Below are 12,531 nucleotides of genomic sequence, written 5' to 3'. Positions count from 1 at the left end.
GGGGGCATCGGATTGGCTCTGGCGCTCCCATGGGTTAGAGGCAAAACGGGCAGGGACTGTTTCTGCTCATCGAGCTACAGCAAACCCTTCCAGGACGGCGCCTGGTAAGCTCAAGCGGGCTGGCCTTTGTCTTCCAGAGTCCGGTAGTTCGCTAACATCTGCTCTTGAGTTCCTGGGTGTAGAAGAGGAAATTGGCTTGATCATGGGATTGGAGGACGCCCATTGTTCTCCTGAGCTGTGTGGGGAATTGCAGTGACGAGGGATCCTAATTGGACATTCTAAATAGGGGAGAAAATGGGGGGTTAAAAAAAGAGAGAAACAGCAGCATTCAAATGAGCAAGCAGGGGTAGAGGCTCCCTCACTCCGAAGGACACGTTTCTGAATTGGGCACTCGAGCTGCGGCTTGCTTTTTCACAGAATGTAACATTTTTCCTGGATAGAGCCCTTAATGATTTAATACATTTAGAGATAAGTTAATTGTGTTCTGTCAGTGTAAAAAACATGAATTTACTGTATTTTTTGAAGTCTGTATTTCAGAAATAAATTACATACTGTGTTTTATCTGTGTGTGTTGTACTATAAAAGCTTTAACATCGGTCAGGGGGTTTCAGTTTGTGTCAGTCATACCAAACACTTGGAAGACAGAACCAGGACTCCTAGATACCTGTAAAAGACATGAAGACCCAACGGAACTGACAGGGCCATTATTGCTAAAGGGTTTGATGTTGCACATAAGTTAATGACTACCTCTATGCATAGATCATTATTGGTTAATAAAGACTCACCTTTCAATGTCCCATTTTTTGGTAAATATTTCAAGGTTGAGGTATTGGGCTCCATAGACTCATAGGGATGCATGTCCTTGTTGCTTCAGCCATTTTGGGAAATTCATACGCCATACCACTGAAAAAACAGTGTACAGTACCAGTTGTACTAGGGATTGATTATTTCATTATGTACCAAACATCTACCACAGACATAACTTTCTATTCAAAAGACATAATGTTCCCCATTAGAGCAGCACTTTTATTATGAAGAACTTAAAAAATAGTTCAAATGGAGGGGGTGTGGCTGTGAGAGAAACATGCTCTGGATATTTTGATTTCAACCTGCCAACATCTGTTCAATCTTGATATAAAAAGCACAACAATATTAAGAACAATGTCTTTAGATGATTACTGGGCCGATTCTACCGAGAATAATACAAAATCAACAAAGAAAAATCCAGAAACTAGGAGTGCCACACGACAGCAAGGAGACGAGCACGATGGCAACAGCTGCTGTATACCTGAAGCCTTCATTTCACAAATTGTTCAAGAAATCTCCACACGAATTGAAAGCATACTGGATGCAAAACTGGAACGTGTTATTAGTTCAGTTGACTCACTAAAGGCAGAGACTGCTGAATCCAATAAAAGGATTGAAGCGACAGGAGAACTTATATCTTTAATAGAGGATAGAGATAGTGACTGAGATAAACGCATCGTGTCTGCTGAGAACTGATTAAAGAGCTGTAGGAGTGAGGATTCAGAGTAAATTACCAATACGCCTTTTTGAAAGATGGATACCACAACAGCTGGATATTGCAGTCAAGAATGGAACTCTCAAAATAGAGAGGGCCCATCAATTGCTCGCTCCCAAGCCTGGGGAAGACCATGACCCATCATAGTGAGATTCCACAACTACAGGGATAGGCAAACTGTACTTGAAGCTGCAAGGAAGAAGGGCGACCTGAAAGTCAATGGGAAGACAAGAATGTTCTTCCAGGACTTCTCATTTGCATTTCAGAAACAGCGCAGCATGATTCAGTACGCAAGCAACTACGAGATGACAACATACGCTTTGCTCTCCTGTGTCCTGCAACCTCCGAATCTTTCAGGATGGAAAACCAAGATTCTTCAAAACTCTTTATGGTGAGTCAGTTGTCCTGGGCATTATATATGCGCCAAATAATTTTGATGTTAGCTTTTACATGGAAGTAATTTCTAGAGTGAGAGAGTTTTCCTGCACGTATATTATACTTGGTGGAGATATGAACTGTATATGGGACGCTAAGAGATTTGTATAGAATTTGGTTTATTAGATGTATGGAGAATCCTTAATCCAAGAGACAGAGGCTTTACATACTCCTCAACAGTTCATAAGGCTAACTCAAGAATAGAATATTTTTTATCAGCAGATAAGTCTTTAGATAAAATTACTGGGTCATCTATAGGAAACCTAATAATATCCAATCATGCACCCATTTATATACTATATGAGCACTCTAATTATGAGTGCAATGTGTTCTCCTGGCACTTTAAGTCTTATTTAGTTAAGGACCCTTTGTTTCCTATATGGAAGACAAACTCAAATTATTTCTAGAGACTAATGATGTGTCTGGTACGGATCCCTCGTTGCTATGGGAAATATTGAAGGCATAAGCCAGGGGAATAATTATGTCATATTCTGCCACTAAGAAAAAACAATGGAAAGTACAACAGACAACTCTAGAAAAAATAATAACTGAACTGGAAAGGAAAATAATAGCATCTCCAAATAAAAATGTTGCCTGGGAATTAACTGCTGCTCCAGCATCATTAGATGCCGTTTACACAGGAAGCAGACTCTGCCATACTCCATGCAAGACAGTGTTTTTATAAATATGGTAACAGACCAGGGAAATAGCTGGCTAAGCTTCTCCAGGGGCATAGAGAGAGTAACTATATATCTGCTATTAAAGATAAGCATAAAAATAGGAAGGTGCGACGAAAGGATATTAATATGTTTATGGAATATCATGAGCGTTTATATACACCTGAATGTAGAAATCCTACCCCTCAGATGATTGCTTTTCTAGATTATTAGTGTGCTACACATATCCAACAGTAAGAGATGTAGCCTTAAGAAGCCCTTATCCATAACTGAAATCTCAGAGGCAATACAATCTCTAAATAGTAATAAAACACCAGGCCCTGATGGATTTGGAGCAGAGTTTTATAATACCTTCTCTCCTCTCCTTGGGCAGCCCCTACTTACTATGTTCAATGATGCATTCCAGAAAGGCACTCTTCCCCCTTCACTGAGATCAGCCAATATAATACTATTACTGAAAAAGGAAAAGAACCCAGAAGACACTGCATCATAGAGGCCTATATCTTTACTTGACACGGATGTGAAGTGCCTTGCAAAGGTGCATGCCGACGACTCGAAAGCATTCTACCTAATGTGATTAACCCAGACCAGACAGGATTTATACTACTGAGTGTAATACAGCATACACAGAATACAAGAACAGAGACTAGTGAGTCTGGATCCTGAGAATGCGTTTGATAGAGCGGCGTGTAAACTATTTGCTCTTTGCAGGGGTACAAAACAGGGGTGTCCACTGTCGCCTCTGTCATTTGCTATGGTAATTGAATCGCCGACAGAGGCTATTAGACATGACCCCAATATTCATACCATTCATACCATTTGTCACTATATGCTGATAATATAATGTTATTTTTGACTAAACCACATATATCGGAGCTGAGGCTAATGGAGGTGATTAAATCTTCTCGAGCCTTCTCAGGATATAAGATACATTTTAGCAAATGAGTGATTATGCCGACAAACCCCTCCTTCAGCGTCTTTTCGGTGGTCCTCAAGAGGACTAACATATTTGGGAATATGGGTAGCCCAGTGCTTGGGGCAGTTGTTTAAGGATAACATTTCCCCTATAATCAAAAGGTGGACCTTTCTTTTTTGGGGAAGGCAGGGATAATTAAAACGAACGTGTTGCCCAGAATGTTACATGCACTACAAATGATATCAGTTCCACTCTTAAGTAAGGATCTTAAAGCTATTAATCAGGTAATAAGAGCATTTCTATGGGCAGGGAATAAACCCAGATATCAGTTGAGAAGACTACAACTGCCTATAAAATGAATGGATTGGCAATTTATAATTTTAGACTGTATAACTGGGCCGTGCATTTGAAACCAGGGATGGCTTCCGCAATGTGGACTGTGCTTGGCTGGACATAGAATCTGATGCAGTGGAACCTACTAACCTGGTGTGCTTACTGACAATGAAAGAAAAACAATGGAGAGGACTGATTGGGGGAAGTGTTTTTCTGGGTAATACACTCAGGGTGTGGCAGGAAATTAAAAGGTACCATGACACAGGGGGATTAGGTCAACTGTTAACTTCTGTATTAGGGAACCCATTTGAAATTGACCCCTGTGCTTATTTTAGGTGCTCCTATGAATGTACAGTGTACAATTATTTCTGTATCTGATGCCAAGAGACTAATGCCTTTGTTTCATCTAGAATTGATTATTGTAATGCATTTTTTTCTTGTGTCCCAAAATGTGTGGTATCCCGCTTGCAGCTTGTTCAGAATACACTGGCTCCCTGTGCAATTGATTTTAAGATTTTGCTGTTAACTTACAAGGCCCTGAATGGATTAGCACCCAGTTATTTGCAGGAGTTACTGACCCCGTATCTTCCAAACCGCACTCTGAGATCACAGGATGCGGGGCTGCTGGTTATTCCTAGGGTTAACAAAAGCAACATGGGAGGAAGGGCTTTTTCTTGTAGAGCTCCTAAATTATGGAATGCTCTGCCTTCGTTTGTCAGGGAAGCTGGGACCGTTACACTTTTCAAGTCAAGATGTACTTTTATAAAATTACTTTCTTAATGTTTTAATGTAACTTTAAAATTGCTGCTTTTGTATTATGTGTATACTGTTATTTAAATGTTTTTTAAATGGACCGATTGTGGCAGTTGTATGTGTGATATGCTATACAAATCTGCTATGCACTGTACAGAGCTTTGCCATACTTTTGTATAAAAAGCACTATATAAATACACTATGAAATGGAAAAACTCATAAGGGGTCTTCTAGCAATAGCTAAAAAGTTTATCCTAACAAATTGGATTTTGGACAGACCACCTACAATTTTGCAAGTCTATTTACAGTGTACTCCCACTGGAAAGGCGAAGTTATATTGAGGATAAAAAAATTAGGACAATTCTATAGGATTTGGGATCCTTTTCTGTTACATATAGGACCTGCTCTCTCAGATCTAGTATCATGACTGAGGAGAAAGCATTTATTTTATTCTCCATTTGTATCAAGGTATTTTATATGATAATTTATGTAATGTGTACCATGTTGTAAAATTGTAAACATGTACACAAAATACAATAAGCAAATACAAAAAAAAAAAAAAGTAGTTCAAATGGAATTATTAAAGCAGCAAGGTTCCTGTTTGAAAATCTGACCCTGTGGATGGTTGAATTGCATTACATCTGTGTTTGATTTCAGACGGGACCATCTGTTAGGTTGTGTTTTCAAGGCTTTTGATTTCAGGGTCAAGAGAACCTTCTTTCGCAGCATTTCAGAGAGAACTAGGAGAGAAAGATTGTTTAGTTTTGTTTTCAAGTCTTCGCTATCTCTTTACCTTCACACAGGGCAGAATGTGGCCTTAGAACATAAAGTTTCAAAGTCACTGTTATATGATACCCTGTAGCAGTGCAATGCTTCCCACTGGGTATTTCTCATCAAGGGTCATAGCAACAGTAGAACTACTTTTACCAAAGTATAAAGTACAAGTTGGCACAGAGTACGACCGTAAAAACCTGTGTATAAGTCGCCCCGTTTTTCAGACAACAATTTCAGGAAAAAGCCTATAGGTCATGCCGGTGTATAAATCGCTCACCCCCTTTTTAGGACCCCCTATAAATACCTAAAAATACCATTGTAATGTCTTCCGTTCTACCACATCAGCATATATTCCAGGACCACTTCCCTATACCTTTCTAATAAACAAGTAGCAATAAAATGAAGAATTGCAACAGCTCCTTTTTTTCTCTTATTTGAAAAATCCCTGTATTTTTGTCCTGTCTGAGTAAACACTCCCCTTTTGGCTCAAATCCAACTCTTCAACCCGTTCACACACCAGAATCCAGCAGCCCAAAATATTATCTGATGATCCAGCAACCCACTTGTTCCCTCCTCTGATGCCATTTTCTAGCAAGATGACATGAAAAGCGCGTTCATGTGACATGTATGGTTTGACTTGCCCTGTTGAAGTGCGTTCTGGTTTCCATGTTATGCATTAGCAATAGTCCCTTTTTTAATGTACCTAAAAGTAACTAGGATTTTTTTATCACACAAAATGTAATGCGTTGCCTCATTTTGTCTGAAAAAAGGACCATCACAGTTACAGGTTACTAAAAAATGTAATCAAATTACAGTAATGCATTACTCCCCGACACTGATTTTGATATATAAAACAACCACAGTTCTCTTTTAAGGAATTGAACAAACTTCAGACTCTGATTTACTCATTAATGTTTAATACTGAAAAAACAAGACTGCAAAAATGGTCCTCTTATCAAAATCAACTATTACAGAATATGTTTACCAGATTGCATAATTTATAACTTAAAAGGTAGATGGACCAGTAGTTTCTACTTTACTTTTCTTTAATATGTTAGCAGTCTGTAAAGGGAAGTGGAGCATCTGTATGTTTCCAATCATTTTCCCCCCTCACCGTAGCAATACACAGCTCAGGGGAACTGAAGGTTCAGTGGGCGTCCTCCGATCCCATGACCAAACCTGCTCTGTATGACTCACCCTGCACACCACACGGCTGTGCTTTTACCAGATGAGCCACTCAGGGACCCATAAACACCACTTTTTGGTTGTTATAAGTCGGTTGGACAGTAGAGACCTTATTAGACACATCTGATGTATTTGTGGATGTGCCGTTACACAAAACACATTATGAAGGAGAAGCAGCAAATGTGAACAATTCGCACACCGCCAATAAAAACAAATCAGAGCGAAATTAAGTAAAAGCAGGATATTTTATTTAAATTGGTGGACAAATCGAATTAAGAAATAACAAGCAAGAGCTTTTGAATTAGATCAATCTGAAGCACGGGTTTAGATGTGGTCCTTCAGCAAATCCCAGGTGCTTCCTGAACGATTCCCCCAATCAGACTAAGCATGTACCCCATCCCGCGCTCCCAACACACACCCTCAACAAACAAGCTTTAGCCACCTAAACACATCCTAGTTGCCATTTACCCACCTATTCCAAACACCACGAAATGTCTGTCTAACTAAAATGTAACGAGGAACCACACGCAATTACAATGCAATTCTGGCAAGTGGTTAGTTTGTAGCATAAAGGCTTTTGGTCCCATGCTGGTATTGATTCACAGGACAAACCTGTGAACACCAGTGTGGTCCCTATTCTGGAACAGGCTGGGAATCAGTGGTCTAATGCTTATTAGTTGCACCTGCAGATTACATTTTGTTTCAGCAACACACACACCTGGTTAGCAAACCCACGATAAAAGCAGTTTTCTGCCAGTCTAACCAAACTTTCATTTCCTTTTGATTTTTAATTTAAGACGTGTACTCACAAAAAAAATACACAAATGATCTGTACTAGCTCGATATTAAGTTATTTCGGATGAATAGGTCTATAGTAACGGAGCTCCAACAGTGTAAAACCCAGTAGAAAAACCAACATTCACAATATTAAAAGTTTGCTGGTCTTATTCATAGCCTAGAATAATAGAATGAACTACACCCATCTGTTTAGTGTTATATGCATTACTTCTATATGGTCATCATTCACACATAATATGATCCGAGTCGCAATCACCCCCATAGACACGCCCCTTATAGTTTCAATTCTACAACAAAATATACTCCCTACTCCCACCCCTCCAAGAAAAACACCTTGAAACACAAAATATAGACAGCACCCAAAAACACACCTCATTAACAATCAAATTAACAATGGGTGGTAATGAAGGCTTTGAGTTCTGTTCTATATGTGTATTAAAAAGCTGCAGACTTTTATTCCGTCTTTTTCTCCTTGGCATCCTTCGAATCCTCGTCGTCTGTGTATTCTGTCGGCTCCTCGCCAGGTTTCAACAGCTTTCCCACGTAGTCGTACTTAACTGTGAAAAACAACACAGGGGTCATGAAACACAAGATGCTGCACAACAGCCAACATGTTCCTGAATAATACCAGCCTCCCCCACCTGCCAGTTTTAGGAATATAAACAGAGGAACAAACACAGACTACAAGATTTCCATTCGCTATGGTTTGTTTTGAAGGAAGTGTTATAGCTCGTGAAATCTGGACCAATTATTCTTGAACAAAGAGTAGTACTACCCTGGAAATACTGTCCCTTTAGTGCAACGTGATTAACTTCTTCAATACTGGGTTAACATTAGAATTACATCACTGACAAGAAAACACCTTTGAAAGCCATTGGGACCATGCTTTGTTTTGCTGTTACTAATTAGTAGCCTATACCGGAGCAGGAACTGGAAACCAAGCCTACCGGTGCTGACATTAGCGGAGCTCAGTTTCAGGTCAAACCGCGGACTCACCACTATGAAAAGCACCAACAGGCTCCCTTGTTATTTCAGCATTTCATTTCCACCTTGAACTATTTGTGAAATGTATGTTGCAGATGTACAGGACACACCACAATGCAGGCGTCGCTATATCCTCTTCATGCACAACAGCATCCCATAACAAACGCACATGCACTGTTTTTTCAACGGTTCCCAACATATAGAATTTTGCTTAACTCATTCAACTGCATTTTTATTGTATGTAACAATGTTAATTTGTGACTAAAACTAGATTGCAGAAGACATTCAAATGTTCAGGTTTTATTAAGGCTTGTATAATGTATACAGTCTCTACACACCTATTATTACCAATTGTATGTTACCACTAGGGCAAATAGCCCATTTCACTGAGATATACCACTCTCTAAAGTGTGCCTGTTATCTCTCATATACTGGCATTTAGTACAGCAATGATAATAGTTTATCATTAACAGTAGGTTTCACAGACTCCAATTAACACTAATCTTGGACTACCTTACCTAAGGTCACATTAGGTAGTTCAAGATTCTTACTAATCAGGGTCTGTGAAACTTACTGGTAGATTTTTTCCTACACATTAAATCAAAACACAATTTAGATATTTTATTTAACATCATGTAATCAAAGAAACTACACAATTATATTGCAAAAGTCTACCGGAAGCCACAATGGTAGTACAGTAGAGTTCAATTTCACATTTTTTTATTTATCTGTTTTTCGTGAAGTATATGGAAAACTACAAAGCGGTATGTAATTCAATATGTTAACCAACATTATTCAGCAGGTTTCATTCAACTTTATGAGTTAATTATTTTCGGTGATGCAAAACATTTGCCCACAGTTGTAGTATATAAAAAACACGCAAACACATGTATACAGATTTTATTTTATTTTTTCTCCAGGGAGAAGTACAGTAAAATGAGGCTTGACAGGTTTAAGGATCAAACAGCGGTCAGATTGTGACACAGCATTAAACAGCCTGGCCTTGACTTACCAGTGAACTGCATCTCCCACTCGCCCAGGCTCTCCTGCTGCATAGCGTTGAGGTCAGACAGATCATCATGCTCGTCCTTCAGAGCTTCCTTCTCCAGACAGAAGGTAGCGAGGCCTCTGGAAGCATCCCTGCCAGCAAACACACCGTACGGGCCCTCTGCGGGGAAACAAAGGCGGGACTATCACTGTGCGCTTTCACAAGCTTGTCTGTGGAGCCATAGGGGTCTGTAATTTACTTCTAGTTTCTGACAGGAGGAAAATGAATGATTATAAAATCAGAAGAAGCATAAATTACTACTCAGCAGTGTTCTAGTTAGAATTGATGTTTTAAAAGGTGTAAAATTACAGACTGCAGTAAAAAGCTTTGCGAATAGTTGCTCCAGTATGCTAAATTTGGGGAAAGGTAGGTGGAATATATTAGTGTATGCTGTACACATGTATCATTGTGGCAAGACAATAGGATTAACTTTAGTTATAAAAACAACAAAACAATAGAGACTTGGGGTATTACTGCTGTTGAGAAGTTGGGACGCAAGTTTATGCCATACTCCTTATAATACCCAGGTCGCAATTGTGAAAATGTAATCTGATTTCAATGTGCCTGTTTGCACAGGCTGCCTGGTTAATCAAAGTAATGCCCTTTGGCCAGACCATAGAAATAGACCCTTGGACACAGTGATTAATACCAGCGCACTTTATTTTGTAACAGTACGGTGCTTGAATAATCAACACTAGCAAGAGTGAAACTACCTCTAGCACAGATCAGAGAGGTTTAGTTTCCACTCCTTTAAGAATAAATGCCTTTAAGATTACTCTACATCAACCTTAGGACACAGATGTCCAAAGTATGAAGCCATTTATTGTTTTAGTAACAAATAAATGACATCATTTACATAGATCAACTTTAACAGCTTACCCTTCTAGCTTTAATTTGATTGAAATGGCCCTAGGACAATTGGTGTGCTAGCAGGTGGAGATAGTTCAGCATTTAATTCATATTAAACGCCATTCAGAGAAGAATACAAATCTTTCCATGGAGAATGCAAAGCAAAAAGCCCGCAGCCTGAGCAGAATGCATGTGGCAAGGACAACTACTGACACTGTGTGCGTGTCAAGGTAAAGTTCATTAGAGGAAATATCTAGCTGGCTGCCTGCAAGGTAATGTAGAAGTCGCACTTGTGCACCAGATACTGGGTAAAAGGTAACTGTTGTGAAATCTCGCCAGCGTTGCATAGCAGGGGTCTGTGCCTTTTACATATATCTCACTGACAGCTTTATTTTGTGAATACAAAAGTCAAGAGACAGACTTGTTTTGTAACATAAGCAATCTCACAGTGGCTGTGGACATAGATCAGAACAGTGTTCTTTTGTGGTGTTAATGTGAGAAATATGGCTGGATCAAATATTCAAAGCCTGTTCATAAGGAGGTCTTCCACCCATTTACCCAGGATGTCAAAACAAAGTGGTTGCATCACTAATTTATTTTTTTTGCGTGACAAGATATCCCTGTTTGTACTTTTAAGTAGCTTTGGTATGTATGAGACAATGGTCCCACCAATAGTGTTTAATATTAAAGGGTTTAGTTCCTACAAACATTTTTAAATAAATCATGGGTTCATGCATTGTGAATGAAAAGGGCCCTCTCAATTTGAGCAAATTATGTCAACGTTAACAGGCCATTCAGCGATTGTAAAACTCTATGGTTAAACCTTGCCCCAGTCGCACCACATAAAATTGATTGGTCAACTCCAGCATGTGGTCATGAAGTACTCAGATACTAACGTTAATGTGTTTGTGCCAGTCGCAATTTCACTGTTTAATGATTGAATTTTACTGTGCTTGCACACTTTGACAACTTGTAAAAATATAACTAAAATCAACCCCTATGTCATTTTTCTCTTGGCTAATTGTCTTGGCAAATAAAAGTTCAAGTAAGTCTACAGGAGCGATGTATCAAACTATTCCTCTAAATTGCATACAGTTAGAATGTCTGAATCCACAAGCCGTTTTGACACACCATTCTAAAACGTTCCGAATCATATCCGCACATTCAGTGGAGAGTTTTGATTCCAGAACGCTTCATATAAATTAAGTATCCGCTTCATATAAATTAATTTGATTAAAAAAAGAGCTACCTGCAACTGATAAACCTATCTCATTCAACATAATATGTATGTTTTATTGCGTATGCCCAGCCTTATTATTTTACCTGGCCCGTAGAATTTCTTTCCCCTGGTCACGTCGAACACTTTGCCGTTGATAGCTATGAGGATCCTCGCGTTTTTCTCTCCATCGTATTCCTTCAGCTCGGCCAGGGTGAAATCTTTCTTCTTTAATTTGGGAAGCTGTTCTTCCTCTTTCCCCATGTCCGGGGGTTTATCCCCGCGAATGATCTTATACAACAAGAAGAGACACAAAAACAGCAGGCTCAGGTTGAGCGGAGACGTGTAAATCTCTTGAAAAATACCCACAGAAGTTTGCACGACTTCCTCCTCAGACATCGTTCCGTGCTAGTGCAAAAACAATGACATAGCATGAAGGCACGATAGGGGCGGTTCCTTTACACATGGACACAGATATCCAGTGAACCACTAGATAGAGCCCATATCATAGACATGACTGAAGTACTACATTAGACTTTGCATCATTTCTGTGACAGCATGCACATTATTCCATATTAAAAGACGACAGGACGTTTGCATTTGTTATAAAACTAAATCGAACCACACAATGCATTTGTTGATGATCGTTTTTGCATTTAATTTGCCACTCATTTGGGATAAAGGATATGGAAATGATATTATATAAAAGGTGGCCGTTGCTTGGTAACCTTACTATCTCCTGTGCTGTGTATGTCAATTTAAATTCGATCTAAGCAAAGTCATTAGATACCAGGAAACAATAGTGCCATTATTTTGATATGTGGTGTTGCAGTTGAAAAATGTGTCTAAATAAAACTGGGACCAGTAACAAGGTTGCATCAATAAACAAACTTTATTTATTTCAGACAATGTTTAAGCTTAAATCAGTGGAGTCAAGCTCGTTTCAAACATAGTGTAATAACTCAGTGAAGAAGAAAGAAGCGATGAAGCAGGCATCTTCCAAAGCAGCAGCTCTTTCACTGCCCAGCCCACCACCCCAGC

At 39.2% G+C, this 12,531-nt stretch overlaps 1 protein-coding gene across 1 annotated transcript; it reads right to left on the bottom strand.

Annotated features, from left to right (window-relative positions):
- Positions 1 to 6,821: 6,821 nt before the first annotated feature.
- LOC117963258 (membrane-associated progesterone receptor component 1-like) lies at positions 6,822 to 11,950 on the bottom strand. Its single transcript, XM_034902571.2, has 3 exons — positions 11,598 to 11,950; positions 9,390 to 9,545; positions 6,822 to 7,950 (listed from the first exon to the last, which is right to left on the bottom strand). Exons 1-3 carry the CDS (start codon positions 11,887 to 11,889, stop codon positions 7,847 to 7,849), a joined length of 552 nt encoding a protein of 183 aa, XP_034758462.2. The 5' UTR covers positions 11,890 to 11,950; the 3' UTR covers positions 6,822 to 7,846.
- Positions 11,951 to 12,531: the final 581 nt, after the last annotated feature.

This window comes from Acipenser ruthenus, chromosome 16 (genome assembly GCF_902713425.1).
Source record: "Acipenser ruthenus chromosome 16, fAciRut3.2 maternal haplotype, whole genome shotgun sequence".
NCBI lineage: Eukaryota > Metazoa > Chordata > Actinopteri > Acipenseriformes > Acipenseridae > Acipenser > Acipenser ruthenus.
This window is presented reverse-complemented; position numbering and strand designations above follow the sequence as displayed.